The sequence below is a fragment of the Triticum urartu genome, chromosome 1A (assembly GCF_056163025.1).
Source record: "Triticum urartu cultivar PI428250 chromosome 1A, HENAU_Tu73, whole genome shotgun sequence".
NCBI classification, from domain to species: Eukaryota; Viridiplantae; Streptophyta; class Magnoliopsida; order Poales; family Poaceae; genus Triticum; species Triticum urartu.
In genome coordinates, this window is record NC_141873.1 from 557,465,415 (window position 1) to 557,486,993 (window position 21,579).

Sequence of the window (21,579 nt, forward strand, 5' to 3'; positions counted from 1 at the left end):
TTTCGGATATGAGGGACGTGGATGTGGAAGCCAACATATGAGCCGTGCCAGGGCCGGATTGGCCAAGTCCAGCTATAGATGCTCCTAGAACAGTTTTAGAAAATGCCTGACAATTATCTTTTAGTGCTAAAATCGTCGAAAACTGTCAACCATTGGATTTAGATCGTGCGCTTTTGGGGGCGTTTGCTGGGATCTCAACCCCAGCGAACCCTCGCCAGATAGCTTTACCGATACACAAGCAACGCAGAGCCAAGTAACCTAGCTAGGGCGTGTGCATTGAGAATCCAGTGAAAAATTACGTGGATTGCTCAAAAAAAAATGTTTATTCGCATTCGTTTCGGGTTCAGGCACTCAAGGTAGTTCGTGAATCACATCACCCACGGCCACGGAGCGTAAATACGAGAGAAAGTTGCTGTCAGATTAGCTAGCTCGCAAGGAATTTCCACCGCGCGCATCTTCCCAGCCCACCTCGCACTCTCACCAGTCCCGTCTCGTCGCCACCCACCGCCACTATAAGTCTATTAAACACGCACTGCGAGATCGCGCTCCCTCTCAGACCAGCCCCTCCTCACCCCACCCACCAACCCATTGCCCGCCGGCACACCACCACGGCAATGGCGTCGGCGTCGCGGATCCTGCTCGTGGCCGCGCTGCTCCTGGCGGCGTCGGCAATGACGTCGGCGCAGAAGGCGAAGGCGCCCGTGAAGCCGGCCCCCGCGGCCGCCGATGCGCCCGCGGCCGTCGAGGCGCCCGCGAAGCCCGCCCCCGCCGCCGCCGACGCGCCCGGGGCCGCCGCCGCCGACGGGAAGCCGCCGACGGACGTGATCGCGCTGCTGAAGAAGTCCGGCAGGTACGACAAGTTCTGCGACCTGCTCAAGGAGACCCGCGTGGAGACGCAGATCAACGCGCAGCTGACGGACAGCTACAACGGGCTGACCATCTTCGCCCCCACCGACGCCGCCTTCGACGGGCTCAAGGCCGGCACCTTCAACACGCTGTCGTCGCAGGAGCAGATCCAGATGGTGCTCTACTGCGTGCTCCCCAGGTTCTACTCGCTCTCCATGCTCGGCACCCTCAACGGCAAGGTGAGCACGCAGGCGTCCGGCCACTCCGGCCCCTACACCTACAAGATCAAGCCCTCCGGCAACAACGTCAACGTCTCCACCGGCGTCAAGGGCAACAACATGCTCCTCGGCAGCGTGGTGAGCAAGGACTTCCCGCTGGCCGTCTACTCCGTGGACAAGATGCCGCTCCCCTACGAGCTGTTCGGCCCGCAGCCGCCCACCCCGGCGCCCGCCCCGGCCCCGGCCCCCACCAAGTCCAAGCCCAAGAAGAAGAAGAAGTCCGCCGGGATCGCCGAGGCGCCCGAGGCCGACGACGCCACCGCCGACGACGACACCGAGAAGTCCGCCGCCGCGTCCCTCTCCGGCGTCGCCAGGTGGGCCGCTGTACTCGGTGCCGCCGTCCTCGGCGCCATGTTCTGATCTGATCCGATCCGATCCGATCCGAGAGGAACGACACAAGGTGGTGGTGGTGCCATCTTTCTTGCACTGTGCGTGATCGAGTTGGTGCGGTGCGGTGCGCTCAGCACTCAGCACGCATCCCCTGTACCGATACTGTGATCTGATGATGTGTATGTCCATCGGCTTTATTCTTTCTTCTTCCTTTTTCCTTGTTTTCTTCTCGATTGATGAACACTCAATTCTTCTTCTTCTTCTCTGGTTTTCTTGTTGGTCTGTATGCTGTAATTTATGTGATATACTAGTGCTTCTCGAATTCATTCATTGGATTCATTCCACAACACATTTCGAGTAGTACGTAGCTGCGATGTGGATCTGCCTGCCTTGTTGAAGATCTGATCTGTTCTTGCGAAAACAGGGGAGACAGAGCAATAATGTTGCCTCCCACATTCCGTGATAGAATACGGAAAGCAGGGTGGCAGATTCAAAACATCACTACCACTACGGTGGAGTACTAGATCTTGGATGCCATTGCCAGCGGTGCTTTGCTCTGTGCGTGTTGTCGCTGGGCCGAAAGGGCACCGCCACCCACCAATTCTATATTGTTCTTGCATGCATCTCGATGCAGTGTCCACTTCACTCCACTCCAAACCAAAAGCGACGCTGTACGACGGCATCTCTAGACATGATCATAAACAAATCTACGCAGATACAATACCGTTGTTGCCACCTCGAGTTTGTACAGCCGAGCCATCGGCTGTGGAGTGTGGAGTGTGGAGTGTGGAGTGTGTTTAACTCGGCGAGAGCAGAGCTTGAAATGCGACTCAAAGCAAGGCGAAGGATTAAGAAAATGAAAGATTTTGGATTGATCGCAGCGGTGCAGCGCGATACGGCCCAGACGCATTATTGTACTGGGCGTAGGGTGCGCCGGACAGGGACCATTCGCGCTTAGAAAACTTGATGAAGGGTGGCGTTTGGCGCGGGATCGCTCTGGCTTGAGTCACATGGAACCAACCCACCTACTGACCCAGTGGGGGAGCCAGGATTCAAATATAGAGGGGGCCGAGTACGTATATTGATCGAATCTTGTTAATAATTACTAGTTGCTTGTACTGACTCACTGACTGACGACCGCGCTGGATCTGGCGTGCCCTTGCGTTGCGTTGCTCGTGTGTTGTTTTAGGCTGACATCCATCCATGATCCATGGGGTGCCTCCTCCGCCTTGCATGTGATCCTAGTCATGAGCCCAATTATGTTCTAGCCAGCGCCCGGATTCGAGGCCCAGTGTTTGCAGAAAGACAACTCGGTCCGCGGACGGTGCTTAATTATACTTACTTCACTCTCACCAAAATTAAGCATCACAATTCTAATCATGTCAAAAAAAAAAAACACCACAATTCTAATTAAGTTGCATGCGCCTATAAAGTGTCAAAAAAGAGAGAGTTGCATGCTCCTATTCTTTGTAGGGAGTTGTATGCCCTTGTCAAACATATTACATATGCAATCACAACCAAAAGGCGCCGGATTGTCCGTGCAAAAAACTCAGTTTTGCCTCTCAGTCCGAGCCAAATTCTTCACTGTGCGGCCGAGTGCGCGGGATTGTCCGTGCAAAAAGCTTCAACATCCTATCATGGTATATTTGCATGATCTTCGCCACATTGATATCCAAGTCCGACATCTTCATGGTCAACATTTTAATCTCCTTCGAAGCGGTCGTGAGCTCAATCTTCTTCTTTTGGAGCTTTATCACCTTGGCTTGCACCACAATGAACTTGTCAAACCTCTTGGCCTTCTTTTCCTCCTCCATGTTATTGCGCTTGACGCATGTCTCTTCCTAGTGCCACCACGATGAACTTGTCAAACCTCTCGGCCTCCTTTTCCTCCTCCACATTATTGTGCCTGACGCATGTCTCTTCCTTGTTCGTCATTGATGCCCTCAAATCTCTCTATCATCTTGGTTGGCCCTTCTCGCTTCTCCTTCTCCTTCTCCCACTTTCCTTCCCGATCCCTAGCAATCATTTTGGCCGGTGCAAGGCCTCCTTTTGTTGGATCACCATATTCAGATACATTGGGCATGGCGGCGGTCTTGACGAAATTGACGACGACATTGAGCCACTTCGGATGCACATTCAACTTCAACAAATAATGCATGAAGAGGAAGTGCTTATTCTCCTTTTTTAGGAACAATGTGACCGCACGGCTAGCCAAGATAGAAAATACATGATCAACTAGTTGCATATCCGGCCAAATGACCAACACAAGTTGCATATCCGACCAAATCCCCAACACATAGAGCGACAAAAAACTTATCATGTATATTTCCGATCACGATGAACTAGATGCATAGGATAAATTTATTGGTGAAACTCCAATTTCAATCGATTCCAATTCCAAGATCCAATATCATCGCATAGCATATACCATGCCAATGCTTTTCCCTTCAAAGATAATGGAAAAACCTTCTTCTTAGAGCATCTCCAGCCGTTGGCCCCCTAGGCGGCTCGTAAAATCGCCGCCTGGGGGCGAGCCGACGCTAAAATCGGCCTAGGTGCTTTCGGGTTCCCAGCCGCCGGCCCCAGGGTCGCCCCCAAAAGGCGTTTTTAATACTTTTTGAAAACGAATTCAGCTAAAATTCGGCAAACGGGACAAAGTTTTGGCTATAATTAGGCGAACATGACATTACTTAGGAAACTTAAATAGTTTTTTACATAGGAAACTAAAAATACTTAAAAAACAATGGCCGCAACTACGGGTCGAAGAACGCGCTGAGCGCGGCGAAGTCGCCGCCGTCGCCACCATCGCCATTGTCATCATCGTCCTTCTCCTTCACGCGGCCGCCCTTGCTGGACCCCGACCCGGGGTCACCCTGGCGGACCAGTGGCGGCGCGTCCTCGTCGTTGTCGTAGTCGAGGACGACGACGTCTCCCTCGCCGCGGCCCCGGCGCCGAGCGGCGAACTGCTCAAAGGCATGGCACTGGCGCTCTAGCTCCATCCGCGCCCAGTCTTCGTGCACCCACTTCAAGGCCGCCTCGTCGGAGAGCCCCGGCTCCGTCTTCACGGCGGCGAGGGGCTCTATCTTCACGGAGGCGAGCCCGGGCTCCGACTTCACGGCGGCCGGCTCCGTCTCCGGCTTGATGAAGCGGAGAGGAGCCGAGGAGGAGGCGTGCCCGCCCTCATTGATGACGACGCCGGTGCTGCGGGTGCGCCGGCCGAGCGGCGCCTCTGCGGGCTCGGCCTTGACGCCGAATAGCGCCGGCGACCCGGAGGAGTGTGAGGAGGAGCGGGAGAAGGAGGAAGAAGAGGATGCCGTCCTCCTCGGCATCGATTGGCCGCCGCTCCAGACCGGGCGGTAGGTTACGTGAACGGTGGGTCGTTGCCGCCCTCGAGGTGCCGGAGAATGGAGTGGAGCATGCGGCCGGGGGCACCCCACCATAGGCGGCGCCCCTCGCTGTTCTTGGTGCCCCACACCATCAGCGCCCCGTTGGTGGAGGCGAGCCGCTGCGCCTACCGGTGCCGGAAGTATGTCGCCCACGCCTCGTGGTTGCCGGTGCCGTACTGCGGGAGGGCCCGCTGCTCCTCCATCAGCGACGCCCGCACGCGGTCGACCTCGTCGGCGAAGTAGTCAGGGCGCACGTCGACGTCGGGCAGCGGGGGGATGGCGACGCCACTGGCGCTGAGCTTCCACCGCCCCGGCGCGCGCATGGAGGGAGGCGCCGGGATGTTCGCCTGGAACAACAAGTGGGCTTCCCACTCGTGCAACGTGCGGCGGCCGAAGCCATTGGCCGCCGCGCCATCTCCGGGAAACGCTCGCCCATCGTCCCGGCTACGCACGGGGAGAGAGGGGAGGAACATCGACGGCGGCTGCGCATGTGGAGAGAGAGGTAGAGCTCGGCGGCTGTGGGCGGTGTGTGGTCACATGCGAGGGGGAGGCGTTGCTTTATAGCGGTCCGGGGGTGGGCGCCGTGTGTACGCGAGGCGGGAGAGGGGGCGTCGTCGCGCCGCCCGTGAGGAATCAATAGAAGGCTGACTGGCGGCATCCTACGCATTGATTCCCCGCGGGAAACCGAGGTGATGAGGACAACGAGGCTCGGGGGGTCGCTGACTCGGCGGGCCCGCCGTTCTTTCATGCCAAAAACACTTGCCCCGGCGCCCCCGGGCGCCCCCCAGCGCGTCGGGTTCGGCCTGGATCCGCCGGCGCCAATTTCGGCCCAAATTGGCGAAAAACAGGCTCCTAGGGGCGCGACTGGGCCGATTTTTGGGCGTCGGCGCTGAAAAATCGCCCGGGGGGCCTGTTTGGGGCGCGGCTGGAGATGCTCTTAGCTTCATCTCCGGGTAAACCTGCAGGCTTAAACAATCCACAAATTTCATCCACATATATCAAGTGCATATCTGTATATTTGGTTCCATCTCGTGCATAAGGATTAGCTAGCAGTTGTTCTATCATACCCGAAGGAATTTCATATTCAATATTTTCAGTAGGTCCAGTAGGTTGAGGGATAATTAATTGTGGTTCCGGTCGAGGTGAAGATACCCCGAACAAACCCCTCAAAGGATTGTTCTCCATAGTAACAAGTGACAATAAATTTCAGCATGTAGTAATAAATTTTTCTTACCAATTTCAACTTACCAAGAGTGTTTCACTCCCCGGAAACAGCGCCAGAAAAGAGCCTTGATGACCCACAAGTATATGGGATCAATTGTAGTCCTTTTGATAAGTAAGAGTGTCGAACCCCATGAGGAGCAGAAGGAAATGACAACTGGTTTTCAGCAAGGTATTCTCTGCAATCACTGAAATTATAACGAGTAGGTTGATAGCAAGATAATTTGTAATGAGCAAATAATGATAGTAGTAACAAAAGTGCAGAAAGGTAGCCCAATCCTTTTAAGGCAAAGGACAGGCCAAAATGGTCTCTTATGATAAGCAAAGCGTTCTTGAGGATACACGGAAATTTCATCTAGTCACTTTCACCATGTTGGTTTGATTTGTGTTCACTACTTTGATAATTTGATATGTGGGTGGATCGGTGCTTAGGTGTTATTCTTACTTGAACAAACCTCCTACTTATGATTAACCCCCTCGCAAACATCCGCAACTATGAGAAAAGTATTAAAATAAATTCTAACCATAGCATTAAACTTTTTGATCCAATCGGCCCCTTACGGAATAGCGCATAAACTAGCGTTTAAGCTTCTGTCACTCTCGCAACCCATCATCTAATAATTACTCCACAATGCATTTCCTTAGGCCCAAATATGGTGAAGTGTCATGTAGTCGACGTTCACATGACAGCACTAAGGGAATCACAACATACATATCATCAAAATATCGAACACATATGAAGTTCACATGATTACTTGCAACAAGATTTCTCCCGTGACCTCAAGAACAAAAGTAACTACTAACAAATGATAATCATGCTCAAGATCGGAGGGGTATTAAATAGCATATTGGATCTGAACATATAATCTTCCACCAAATAAACCATATAGTAATCAACTACAAGATGTAATAAACACTACTAGTCACCCACAAGTACCAATCTATAGTTTCGATACAAAGATTGAACACAAGAGATGAACTAGGGTTTGAGAGGAGATGATGTTGTTGAAGATGTTGAAGGAAATATGCCGTAGAGGCAATAATAAAGTTGTTATTTATATTTCCTTATATCATGATAAATGTTTATTATTCATGCTAGAATTGTATTAACCGGAAACTTGATACATGTGTGGATACATAGACAAAACACAATGTCCCTAGTAAAACTCTACTAGACTAGCTGGTTAATCAAAGATGGTTAAGTTTCCTAACCATAGATATGTGTTGTCATTTGATGGATGGGATCACATCATTAGGAGAATGATGTGATGGACAAGACCCATCCGTTAGCTTAGCATAATGACCGTTAAGTTTAATTGCTATTGCTTTCTTCATGTCATATAAATATTCCTTTGACTATGAGATTATGCAACTCCCGGATACCGGAGGAATACCATGTGTTCTATCAAACGTCACAATGTAACTGGGTGATTATAAAGATGCTCTACAGATATCTCCGAAGGTGTTTGTTGGGTTGGCATAGCTCGAGATTAGGATTTGTCACTCCGAGTATCGGAGAGGTATCTCTGGGCCCTCTCGGTAATGCACATCATAATAAGCCTTGCAAGCAATGTGACTAAGGATTTAGTTGCGGGATGATGTATTACGGAACGAGTAAAGAGACTTTCCGGTAACGAGATTGAACTAGGTATGAAGATACCGACGATCAAATCTCGGGCAAGTAACATACCGTTGACAAAGGGAATAACGTATGTTGTCATTACAGTACGACCGATAAAGATCTTTGTAGAATATGTGGGAACCAATATGAGCATCCAGGTTCCGCTGTTGGTTATTGACTGAAGAGGTGTCTCGGTCATGTGTACATAGTTTTCGAACACGTAGGGTCCGCACGCTTAACGTTCGATGACAATTTTGTATTATATGAGTTATGTGATTTGGTGACCGAATGTTGTTCGGAGTCCAGGATGAGATCATGGACATGAAGGGGAGTCTCGAAATGGTTGATCGGTCAGAACGAGAAGGAAATATGCCCTAGAGGAAATAATAAAGTTGTTATTTATATTTCCTTATATCATGATAAACGTTTATTATTCATGCTAGTATTGTATTAAACGGAAACTTAGTACATGTGTGAATACATAGACAAAAGAGAGTGTCCCTAGTATGCCTCTACTTGACTAGCTCGTTAATCAAAGATGGTTAAGTTTCCTGACCATAGACATGTGTTAACATTTGATGAACGGGATTAAATCATTAGAGAATGATGTGATGGACAAGACCCATCCGTTAGCTTAGCGTAATGATCGTTAAGTTTTATTGATATTGCTTTCTTCATGACTTATACATATTCCTCTGACTATGAGATTATGCAACTCCCGTATACTGGAGGAACACCTTGTGTGCTATCAAACGTCACAACGTAGCTGGGTGATTATAAAGATGCTCCACAGGTGTCTCCGAAGGTGTTTGTTGGGTCGGCATAGATCAATATTAGGATTTGTCACTCCGTGTATCGGAGAGGTATCTCTGGGCCCTCTCGGTAATCAGGGCCGGGCCGGCAAAATCTAGGGCCCTGTGCGAAAATAAAAAATGAGGCCCTATTTCACTAAAAAAAATGAGCAATCATAATGTATATAACCCTAAAAAGACAATTATAATGTACATAACCCTAAAATAAGTGACTGGACTTTATACTAACTTTAATACAAAAGTTAATACAAAGTTGAGCCACTTATTTTGGGACGGAGGGAGAATATGATATAATGTCTTATCAAACTAATGTTTCCTCGTGATGACCAAAATCAGTATTATAGAAACACAAGATACAAAACATGAATAAAACAAAATTAAACCGATACCCCCCCTGTAAACAAATATAAGAGCATTTACAACACTGTTTTAGTGATCTAAATGCTCTTATATTTCTTTATGAAGGGAGTGCCATTTAACTCAACTAGTCTGTAATTAGAAATTAGGAGTAGAAGCCAGAGTTAATCAGAAAGGACTCTCCAATGGGAGGCTACCTGTTTTGGCGAGAGGATCAGAGGAATTGTCCCCGTGCCGCCCGTCGCCCGTGTTCTGGAGTCTGGAGTTGTCACCCTGCCGCTCCTCACCGGCATTCTTGAGTCTGGAATTGTTGCCGATCGATCCGACGATTCAATTTCCAATGATCCGATCGAGCAGCGTCGGAACTCGTCAGAACTGTCACCGAGGCCAATCGATCTGACAATGGATGATCACGTTTCCTGTAGGCTGTAGCCCGTAGCGACGCAAGTGCTTTTGCTTGTTTGCGGTCCGTTGATCGATCTGATGATTCAGTTTCCCCTTTTTAGGGTTGACAATCTCCGTTTCCTAATTCTTACTGTATCAAGCAGCGTTGCAGCGGTTTTTTTGGTTGGGGGAGGGGAGCAGCGCTGCAGCGGCTAATCGATCCGACGCTCGAGCTAGCGGCCGAGAGCCATGCGCACGCGCACGCGCTAGCGGCCTAGAGCCATGCGTGCGGCCCAGCGCCCAGGAACAACTAACATATCATAGGCCTATAAAAAAGTTGGGGCCCCCAAATTTTATGGGCCCTGTGTGGGCCGCACGTTTTGCATAACTATGGGCCCGGCCCTATCGGTAATGCACATCACTATAAGTCTTGCAAGCAATGTGACTAATGAGTTAGTTGCGGGATGATGCATGACAGAATGAGTAAAGAGACTTTCCGGCAACGAGATTGAACTAGGTATGATGATACCGATGATCGAATCTCGAGCAAGTAACATACCGATGACAAAGGGAATGACGTATGTTATGCCGTTTCGATAAAGATCTTCGTAGAATATGCAGGAACCAATATGAGCATCCAGGTTCTGCTATTGGTTACTGACCGGAGATGTCTCTCGGTCATGTCTACATAGTTATCGAACCCGTAGGGTCCGCATGCTTAACGTTCGATGACGATTTGTAGTATGAGTTATGTGTTTTGGTGACCGAAGTTTGTTCGGAGTCCCGGATGATATCACGGACATGACGAGGAGTCTCGAAATAGTCAAGAAGTAAATATTCAAATATTGGAAGGTTATATGCAGACGCCGGAATGGTTCCAAAGAGGTTCGGGGATTTTTCGGAGTACCGGGAGGTTACCGGAACCCCCCGGGAAAGTTAATGTGCCTCATGGGCCATAGTGGAGAGAGGGAGGAAGGCCACAAGAGGAGGCGCGCGCCTCCCCTTGCCGAATCTGAATTGGACAAGGGGTGGGGGCGCGGCCCCCCTTTCCTTCTCCTTCTCCCCTCTTTCCCCTTTCCCCTCTCTGTTGGAAGGAAGGGGGGCGAATCCTACTAGGAGTGGAGTCCTAGTAGAACTCCCCCCCCCATGGCGCGCCACCCCTAGGGCCGGCCACCTCCTCCTCCCCTCCTTCATATACGGGGGCGGGGGGCACCGCAAAGACACATTAATTGTTCTCTTAGCTGTGTGCCGTGCCCCCCTCCATAGTTTACTCCTCCGGTCATAGCGTCATAGTGCTTAGGCGAAGCCCTGCGCGGATCACATCACCATCATCGTCACTACGCCGCCGTGCTGACGGTACTCTCCCTCGACCCTCTACTATATCAAGAGTTCGAGGGACGTCATCGAGCTGAACGTGTGCTGGACACGGAGATGCCGTACGTTCGGTACTTGGATCGGTTGGATCGTGAAGACGTTCGACTACATTAACTGTGTTAACCTAACGCTTCCGCTTTTGGTCTACGAGGGTACGTGGACACACTCTCCCCCTTTAGTTGCTATGTATCTCCTAGATAGATCTTGCCTGATCGTAGGATTTTTTTTAAAATTGCATGCTACGTTCCCCAACAGTAGCTACCTATGGAATCATCGAATAAATGACGACACCGGAGAGTAGAGGGGATGTGAGGACTAGGAGGTGGTGGAGTGGGGATGATGTGGTATTAGTGGTTTGGGGTGGTGGTGAGAGGACGGGGTGATGTTGTTATTTGGGAGGCGGTTGGAGGCCATGGAGGCTGGAGCGCAGCAGAAGAGCGGGCAGTGGCAGTACTAGAGGCACGCCCGACACCTTTGGGATCAGTGCAAGTTGCAACCACGTGGTTAGATGTAAGGCAGCGGTAGAAGAGATGAGATGATTTAAAGGAACAAGGCAGAGTGCAAGAAGTTGTACGTCATCTGATACGTCCATTTTGCATCATGCTTTTATATCGATATTTATTGCATAATGGGCTGTTATTACACATTATGTCACAATACTTATGCCTATTCTCTCTTATTTTACAAGGTTTACATGAAGAGGGAGAATGCCGGCAGCTGGGATTCTGGGCTGGAAAAGGAGCAAATATTAGAGGCCTATTAGGCACAGCTCCAAAAGTCCTGAAACTTCACGCAAGTTATTTCCAGAATATATAAAAAATATTGAGCGAAGAAAGTTCCAGAGGGGGCCACACCCTGGCCACGAGGGTGGGGGCGCGCCCCCTGCCTCATGGGCCCCCTGGTGGCCCTCCGGTGCCCATCTTTGGCTATATGGAGTCTTTCGTCCGAGAAAAAAATCATAAGCAAGTTCATGGGACGAAACTTCGCCGCCACGAGGCGGAACCTTGGCGGAACCAATCTAGGGCTCCGGCGGAGCTGTTCTGCCGGGGAAACTTCTCTCCGGGAGGGGGAAATCATCACCATCACCATCACCAACGATCCTCTCACCGGAGGGGGTCAATCTCCATCAACATCTTCACCAGCACCATATCATCTCAAACCCTAGTTCATCTCTTGTATCCAATCTTTGTATCCAAACCTCAGATTGGTACCTGTGGGTTGCTAGTAGTGTTGATTACTCCTTGTAGTTGATGCTAGTTGGTTTACTTGGTGGAAGATCATATGTTCAAATCCAATATGCATATTAATACCCCTCTGATTATGAACATGAATATGCTTTGTGAGTAGTTACGTTTGTTCCTGAGGACATGAGAGAAGTCTTGCTATTAGTAGTCATGTGAATTTGGTATTCGTTCGATATTTTGATGAGATGTATGTTGTCATCCCTCAAGTGGTGTCATGTGAACGTCGACTACATGACACTTCACCATTGTTTGGGCCTAGAGGGAGGCATTGGGAAGTAATAAGTAGATGATGGGTTGCTAGAGTAACAGAAGCTTAAACCCTAGTTTATGTGTTGTTTCGTAAGGGGCTGATTTGGATCCATATGTTTCATGCTATGGTTAGGCTTACCTTAATACTTCGGTTGTAGTTGTGGATGCTCACAATAGGGGTTAATCATAAGTGGTATGCTTGTCCAAGTAATGACAGTACCGAATCACCGGTCCACCCACATATCAAATTATCAAAGTACCGAACGCGAATCATATGATCGTGATGAAAACTAGCTTGACGATAATTCCCATGTGTCCTCGGGAGCGCTTTCCTTCATATAAGAGTTTGTCCAGGCTTGTCCTTTGCTACAAAAAGGATTGGGCCATCTTGCTGCACCTTATTTACTTTTATTGCTTGCTACTCGTTACAAATTACCTTATCACAAAACTATCTGTTACCGACAATTTCAGTGCTTGCAGAGAATACCTTACTAAAAATTGCTTATCATTTCCTTCTGCTCCTTGTTGGGTTCGACACTCTTACTTATCGAAAAGGCTATGATAGATCCCCTACTTTTGTGGGTCATCATCATCCTCCTGCTACGAGAGCTAACAATCATGGGTGCATGGTGGCTACCTAGGATGTTAGACAGACTACATGGTGTAGCATGCGCAACCGCGAGAGCAGAGCTACTGATCCTCTTATGCTTCATGATAGAAGAATGCTATCATCAGCGCTATCATGCCACACTGGATGCATAAGGATAGCGACCTCTAGGCAATGATCGAGCAACCTATACGACATGTCTTTTTCTACAATTTTTCATGAACTATTGGATAAGCATGATTCATGCCAAACAATACATTATAGTTAGATGACAAAATATTGTAACAAGGCACCAAATATCATTGTACAAACATTTCAAAGATGTAGAGGTAAATGATGGGCAGTGTTGGTATTTGTATTTACCTGTCCTGTATGCTTCTTTCCTTTACTTATTGGTGGAGATTTCATCATGTTCGCCATCAAACCGAGAAAAACAATGACAGACTGCACTGGCTCATGATGAGTAGATTCTGACGAACCAAGGCCAATGAGGAGGTGAAGGATACATACATTCATGGTCGCTGATATGCGTGGTCCATTGAGCGGGGCGCCCCCACTATTGAGCGCATTGATTGTGCCCTCTACAACACCAGTTGGGACGACCTCCACCCATAGTCATTTCTTCACCACCATGCGATGGCCGTCTCCGATCATAGCCCTCTGGTGGTTGATCTCCCCTCGCTCCTCGGGTGCGTCTGTTCCACTTTGAGAGGCACTAGCCAAAGATCGATGTTTTTCATCAAGTGGCACGAGGCTTGGCTCTTGCTTGTCGCTGACCTGGACCCCTCCGCCGCACTATCGGTCGCATGAAAATCATGACTTGTCGGTTGCACACGTGGATTGCGAAGAATATTATCAATGTTTCCCTCCATCTTCTCCTCTCCCGAGAAATCAGTGACGAAGAATGAATTTTTGTGTGAGGTGGGCAGACTCTAAAGCAGAAAAACATTTTAGGGCAAACCATAGTTGTCCATTCACATTAAGGATGCACATCGATAATTTTATGTGATATAAATGTAATGACCGACAATTGTTGTGGATTCCAGCACTTGTGCCACTCCTGTTGATACTTGGATTAGAAGTACTACGCCTACCGACTACATCAAAATATCTTGTCAAATTTGCAATTAATCACATGAGAATGTCACTAAAATCTTTGCATTGTAGAGTGTCAAGCCATTCTCTAAAAAGGCCACTAAAATTCAAAAAATTGCCCCCCCTTTCCTTTCCTAACCCTTTCTCATTCATGGGCATATTCTCCTTTCCCCATTGATGCCTGATGTGCGCATTGGGGGTTGGGCATTGGTCGACGGTTGTTGGACAATACCGCTGCTCAAGGAGCAAATAACCTAACTGCTCAGGTCCCAATATAGGACGGCTCCTCACGGCCCAAAATGGAAAGGTTTTTAGGGATTTTTTCCAGGAGCTATCGGTTTATCTCAACGAGCGACTACATGCATGTATACATAAAAATATTAGCAAATAAAGGTTGGAAAGATGCTCTACCTCACCTTGTCGAGAGCTCTACGGCCTTGCCCGTGGCTCGGTTATGAGTATGACCCGGCCAAAAATAAGGAGACTTTGCTTTGCCCTTGTAGCTTCCGACCTTGACAGTTTAAGCTCTGGGTGGGCCATCCAGCAGCATGCATCAGCCTGTAACATCATTGCGTATTGACCCATCCCACCCCACCAACTCGATCAAAGCGTTGAAACACAAAAGCAAAGCACTGCAATCTCGTCCTCCTTATCGATCCTCAACTTGCTCTCCTTCTCTCAAGTAGAGGATTGCTTTTAAAAGCATATTGGTCCATTCAGCCACTATAGCGATGCTGAGCTGTCGGTGTCAAAACCGGCGGATCTCGTAGTAGGGGTCCTAAGCTAGGCGTCTTGGAGCGATGGTAACCTGGACACGGATTTTACCCAGGTTCGGGCCCTCTTGATGGAGGTAAAACCATACGTCCTGCTTTTGATTGTATTCATATGGGGATAGTACAGAGTACATGTGTCTACCACGAGATGGTAATGAATATGAGATATTGTCTATTGACTAGCCTGGCCTCGGTTTATATATGCACCGTAGGCCTAGGGTTTAGAGGAGTCCTTGTCTTGGGCGCCAAGTCTTGTGGAGTCTTCCTTGTATGCGGCAAGGGTTGTCTGAACTGGCCCATGAGTCTTCCTTGATCGGGAGATGACATGGTGAGTACCCCCTAGTCCAGGACACCGTCAGTAGCCCCCTGAACCGGTCTTCAAGTTGGGGACGCTCCTCGATTCTTCTGAACTGTTCTTCATATTTGGTCGTCGGTCTTGAAAACTGGTTCAACAAATCTTCCCATCTTCGATCTTGAGGATCGCCAAAGTGCATCCGAAGAGTTTACACATCGGGTACCCGAGGAGCCCCTTTAAGTTCCCGGCCTTTATCAATGCCTCGTTATTTTCACGCCCACCTCAGGTTTGAAGTTGTCCTCGTGCGGCGGTGTCCTCTTGCATCCGGGCTCCAATGCCGGACTGCATTTGAGGTATCTTTTGCAGCCAAGCACCAACGCCGGACTGTATCTGAGCTCCAACGCCGGACTGAATCCAAACTCCAACGCCGGAGAGTATCCAAGCTCCAACGCCGGACTATATCTGAGGTAGTACACCACCACGTCCATGGGCTGATTTTTACGAATTTAATCTCGAATTGTGCAATGTAATCTCTACTGAGATGTATAGCTAGTAGCCCTCAAGGTGCATGTTGACCCAATATTCGGGATGTATCTGAAGGAAAAAATCAAACCGCTGACCCTAATTGCCCCTGAGACTCAGGTTGATTCATAAAATCAGCCTGAGGATCAATTCCCATCTCGGTAGCATATTTAGGAATAGAAACGTGGTGTGCAAAGTTCTCGAGACTCAGGTTGGGTGCGGCCGACCAACCTGAGGATAATAATCTCCTCGAAAACTATATTGCACTTTAAATTTTCTGCATTGGATTGTCAATGCAGTAGCCCCCGAGACACTGGTCGGGTGGCAACACCAGATCAGGGGATCGATCTACCCCTTTAATATTTGTAAATAATAAGCACGAAGCCCAGTAGCCCCCGAGCCTTAATGTGAGCACGGGTGGCCGGATTAAGGATCGATATCTAGACTAAAATCACAAATTATGTGTAATGATTCTATGTATCCAAGGACGTTACATCATTAACGCTCGGATCCACATTGTACAAAACTTTGTTGACCGACCATCGGCTTCCACCTCCTCGGCCAGTAGCCAAGGAGTGTTTTTCCTACTTTATAAAGCCTTTATGAGGGCAAAGATTTATGACAAACAAGGCAATCTGGCCATACGGTTTTATAAGCAAAGGTACGCAGAGAGATCATATGTTATATTACTGTTTAACATAAGAAATTTCTCTCAAAGAAAATAGTCCCGCTATCGGTTCCTTTCTTTGGGTTGTCATGCTAAGCATGATCATGAAACCTCAGCTCTAATGCAAGAGCAAAATATTGAGGATTTAGTTTGGGAGGCTAGTTACTAGCCCCCGGTAGTGTTTGACGACAGTCGAGGTCAAGCCGTAAACACTTCGGCCAATGTTATGAATGGCCCGTCATTTAACACAGTCATCGGATCACTGACCAGTTTACGCTTATTGTGATAGTCATTTTTCGGCTTTCTCCACTGAGGTGCTTAACCATGTGAGTTGGAAGCACAATCGCAGTGGTTCTCCCTTTGCACACCTAGCCGAACAAAGCGGAACGTAGGAGGCAAGCGTAGGAGCCGGGCAATGATGTCTACTACACAACCTTCTTCTTGTAGACGTTGTTGGGCCTCCAAGTGCAGAGGTTTGTAGGACAGTAGCAGATTTCCATCAAGTGGATGACCTAAGGTTTATCAATCCGTAGGAGGCGTAGGATGAAGATGGTCTCTCTCAAGCAACCCTGCAACCAAATAACAAAGAGTCTCTTGTGTCCCCAACACACCCAATACAATGGTAAATTGTATAGGTGCACTAGTTCGGCGAAGAGATGGTGATACAACTGGTATATGGATAGTAGATAAAGGTATTTGTAATCTGAAATTATAAAAACAGCAAGGTAAATAATGGTAAAAGTGAGCGTAAAAGGTATTGCAATGCGTTGAAACAAGGCCTAGGGTTCATACTTTCGCTAGTGTAAGTTCCCTCAATAATACTAACATAATTGGATCACATAACTATCCCTCAACATGCAACAAAGAGTCACTCCAAAGTCACTAATAGCGGAGAACGAACGAAGAGATTATGGTAGGGTACGAAACCACCTCAAAGTTATTCTTTGAAATCAATCCGTTGGGCTATTCCTATAAGTGTCACAAACAGCCCTAGAGTTCGTACTAGAATAACACCTTAAGACACAAATCAACCAAAACCCTAATGTCACCTAGATACTCCAATGTCACCTCAAGTATCCCTGGGTATGATTACACGATATGCATCACACAATCTCAGATTCATCTATTCAACCAACACATAGGACCTCAAAGAGTGCCCCAAAGTTCTACCAGAGAATCACGACGAAAACGTGTGCCAACCCCTATGCATAGGTTCATGGGGCGGAACCCGCAAGTTGATCACCAAAACATACATCAAGTGAATCACGTGATATCCCATTGTCACCACAGATATCCACGGCAAGACATACATCAAGTGTTCTCAAATCTTTAAAGACTCAGTCCGATAAGATTACTTCAAAGGGGAAACTCAATTCATTACAAGAGAAAAGAGGGGGAGGAGAAACATAAGATCCAACTATAATAGCAAAGCTCGTGATACATCAAGATCGTGCCAAATCAAGAACACGAGAGAGAGAGAGAGAGATCAAACACATAGCTACTGGTACATACCCTCAGCCCCGAGGGATAACTACTCCCTCCTCGTTATGGAGAGCACCGGGATGATGAAGATGGACACCGGAGAAGGATTGCCCCCTCCGGCAGGGTGCCGGAACGGGTCTAGATTGGTTTTCGGTGGCCACGGAGGCTTCTGGCGGCGGAACTCCCGATCTAATCTCCATTCTGAAAGTTTTAGGGTATGACGATATATATGGGTGCAGGAAGTATGTCGGAGGAGCTACGGGGGCCCCACGAGGCAGGGGCGCGCCCTAGGGGGGTGGGCGCGCCCCCCCTCGTGGCTTCCTCGTTCCTTCCTTGACGTGAGGTCCAAGTCCATCGGGTGGCTTTCGCTCCAAAACTAACTTCTCTAGTTGAATTCGTTCCATTTCGACTCCGTGTGATATTCCTTTTCTTCGAAACACTGAAATAGGCATAAATCAGCAAATCTGGGCTGGGCCTCCGGTTAATAGGTTAGTCCCAAAAATAATATAAAAGTGGAAAATAAAGCCCAATATTGCCCAAAACAGTAGATAATATAGCATGGAGCAATCAAAAATTATAGATACGTTGGAGACGTATCAAGCATCCCCAAGCTTAATTCCTGCTCGTCCTCGAGTAGGTAAATGATAAAAAGATAATTTTTGATGTGAATGCTAGTTGGCATAATTTCAATGTAATTATTCTTAATTGTGGCATGAATATTCAGATCCATAAGATTCAACACAAAAGTTCATATTGACATAAAAATAATAATACTTCAAGCATAATAACAAAGCAATCATGTCTTCTCAAAATAACATGGCCAAAGAGAGCTATCCCTACAAAATCATATAGTCTGGCTATGCTCCATCTTCACCACACAAAATATTTAAATCATGCACAACCCCGATGACAAGCCAAGCAATTGTTTCATACTTTTGATGTTCTCAAACCTTTTCAATCTTCACGCAATACATGAGCGTGAGCCATGGACATAACACTATAGGTGGAATAGAATGGTGGTTGTGGAGAAGACAAAAGGGGGGAAGATAGTCTCACATCAACTAGGCGTATCAACGGGCTATGGAGATGCCCATCAATAGATATCAATGTGAGTGAGTAGGATTGCCATGCAACGGATGCACTAGAGCTATAAATGTATGAAAGCTCAACAAAAGAAACTAGTGGGTGTGCATCCAACTCGCTTGCTCACGAAGACCTAGGGCGTTTTGAGGAAGCCCATCATTGGAATATACAAGCCAAGTTCTATAATGAAAGATTCCCACTAGTATATGAAAGTGACAACATAGGAGACTCTCTATCACGAAGATCATGATGCTACTTTGAAGCACAAGTGTGGTAAAAGGATAGTAGCATTGTCCCTTCTCTCTTTTTCTCTCATTTTTTTTATTTTTTTAATTGGGCCTTTCTCTTTTTTTATGGCCTCTTTTTTTCTCTTTTTTTATTTGGGCTTCTTTGGCCTCTTTTATTTATTTATTTATTTTCGTCCGGAGTCTCATCCCGACTTGTGGGGGAATCATGGTCTCCATCATCCTTTCCTCACTGGGACAATGCTCTAATAATGATGATCATCACACTTTTATTTTTCTTACAACTCAATAATTACAACTTGATACTTAGAACAAAGTATGACTCTATATGAATGCCTCCGGCGGTGTACCGGGATGTGCAATGACTCATGAGTGACATGTATGAAAGAATTACGAATGGTGGCTTTGCCACAAATACGATGCCAACTACATGATCATGCTAAGCAATATGACAATGATGGAGTGTGTCATAATAAACGGAATGGTGGAAAGTTGCATGGCAATATATCTCGGAATGGCTATGGAAATGCCATAATAGGTAGGTATGGTGGCTGTTTTGAGGAAGGTATATGGTGGGTTTATGGTACCGGCGAAAGTTGCGCGGTACTAGAGAGTCTAGCAATGGTGGAAGGGTGAGAGTGCGTATAATCCATGGACTCAACATTAGTCATAAAGAACTCACATACTTATTGCAAAAATCTGTTAGTTATCGAAACAAATTACTATGCGCATGCTCCTAGGGGGATTGATTGGTAGGAAAAGACCATCGCTCGTCCCCGACCGCCACTCATAAGGAAGACAAACAATAAATAAATCATGCTCCGACTTCATCACATAACGGTTCACCATACATGCATGCTACGGGAATCACAAACTTCAACACAAGTATTTCTCAAATTCATAACCACTCAACTAGCATGACTCTAATATCACCATCTCCATATCTCAAAACAATTATCAAGTATCAAACTTCTCATAGTATTCAACACACTCATAAGAGAATTTTATTATTCTTGAATACCTAGCATATTAGGATTTTAAGCAAATTACCATGCTATTTAAGACTCTAAAAATAATCTAAGTGAAGCATGAGAGTTCATCTATTTCTTCAAAATAAAACTACCACCATGCTCTAAAAGATATAAGTGAAGCACTAGAGCAAATGACAAACTACTCCGAAAGATATAAGTGAAGATCAATGAGTAGTCGAATAATTATGCAACTATGTGAAGACTCTCTAACATTTAAGAATTTAAGATCTTGTATTTTATTCAAATAGCAAGCAAAACTAAATAAAATGACATCTAAGAATAGCAAACATCATGTGAAGAAGCAAAAACTTAGGATCAACCGATACTAACCGATAGTTGTTGAGGAAGAAAGGTGGGATGCCAACCGGGGCATCCCCAAGCTTAGATGCTTGAGACTTCTTGAAATATTATCTTGGGATGACTTGGGCATCCCCAAGCTTGAGCTTTTGTGTCTCCTTAATTCCTCTCATATCACGGTCTCCCTAAATCTCAAAAGCTTCATCCACACAAAACTCAACAAGGACTCGTGAGATAGGTTAGTATAAACCATTGCAAAAACCTTATCATACTCTACTGTAGCAAATCACTAAAATTATTATTCAATATTGCATACTAAATGCCTCTGCATATTTAATAGTCCTATCCTCAAATAGAATCATTAAAGAAGCAAACATATGCAAACAATGCAAACATAACAGCAATCTGCCTAAACAGGATAGTCTGTAAAGAATGCTGCAACATCCATACTTCCCTAGATCCAAAAAATTTGAAACAAAATTCCCACTGTAGTAAATTTATCAGAGCTTAATATGCAAAAGGTTTCAACATTTTATCATATTCTGACTTTTCTAGGGAATTATTGCAACAGAGGTAAACTTTCTGTTTTCAAACAGCAACATGTATACTTGTAACATAGGCATAGTGGAGGCTATCAATGCCACTTTTATTGAAATAAAATATGCAAAACATTGTTCTAAATAACAGCAAGCAAATCCTAACAAAATAAATTGACGCTCCAAGCAAAACACATATCATGTGGCGAATAAAAATATAGCTCCAAGTAAAGTTACCGATGAACGAAGACGAAAGAGGGGATGCCTTCCGGGGCATCCCCAAGCTTAGGCTCTTGGTTGTTGAGGGAGTCCTGGATTAGGGGGTGTTCGGGTAGCCGGACTATACCTTCAGTCGGACTCCTGGACTATGAAGATACAAGATTGAAGACTTCGTCCCGTGTCCGGATGGGACTTTCCTTGGCGTGGAAGGCAAGCTTGGCGATGCGGATATTCAAGATCTCCTACCATTGTAACCGACTCTGTGTAACCCTAACCCTATCCGGTGTCTATATAAACCGGAGGGTTGTAGTCCGTAGGCAATCAACTCCATATACAACAATCATACCGTAGGCTAGCTTCTAGGGTTTAGCCTCCTTGATCTCGTGGTAGATCTACTCTTGTACTACCCATATCATCAATATTAATCAAGTAGGACGTAGGGTTTTACCTCCATCAAGAGGGCCCGAACCCGGGTAAAACATCATGTTCCCTGCCTCCTGTTACCATCCGGCCTAGACGCACAGTTCGGGACCCACTACCCGAGATCCGCCGGTTTTGACACCGACATTGGTGCTTTCATTGAGAGTTCCTTTGTGTCATCGCCTTTAGGCCCGATGGCTCCTTT

General features: G+C 47.0%; 1 protein-coding gene and 1 pseudogene across 1 annotated transcript; one reads left to right on the forward strand and one right to left on the reverse strand.

Moving 5' to 3' along the window:
- Window positions 1–529: 529 nt before the first annotated feature.
- Window positions 530–1,784, forward strand: LOC125529034 (fasciclin-like arabinogalactan protein 12). The gene has a single exon (XM_048693445.2). It carries the CDS (start codon window positions 615–617, stop codon window positions 1,482–1,484), a length of 870 nt encoding a protein of 289 aa, XP_048549402.2. The 5' UTR covers window positions 530–614; the 3' UTR covers window positions 1,485–1,784.
- A 2,782-nt stretch (window positions 1,785–4,566) lies between these two features.
- LOC147992667 (uncharacterized) overlaps window positions 4,567–21,579 on the reverse strand; it is a 70,213-nt pseudogene continuing 53,200 nt past the window's right edge.

Bases quoted from the DNA above. Each gene is read 5' to 3' on its own strand.
- LOC125529034 (XM_048693445.2), top strand. From the start codon at position 615: ATGGCGTCGGCGTCGCGGATCCTGCTCGTGGCCGCGCTGCTCCTGGCG.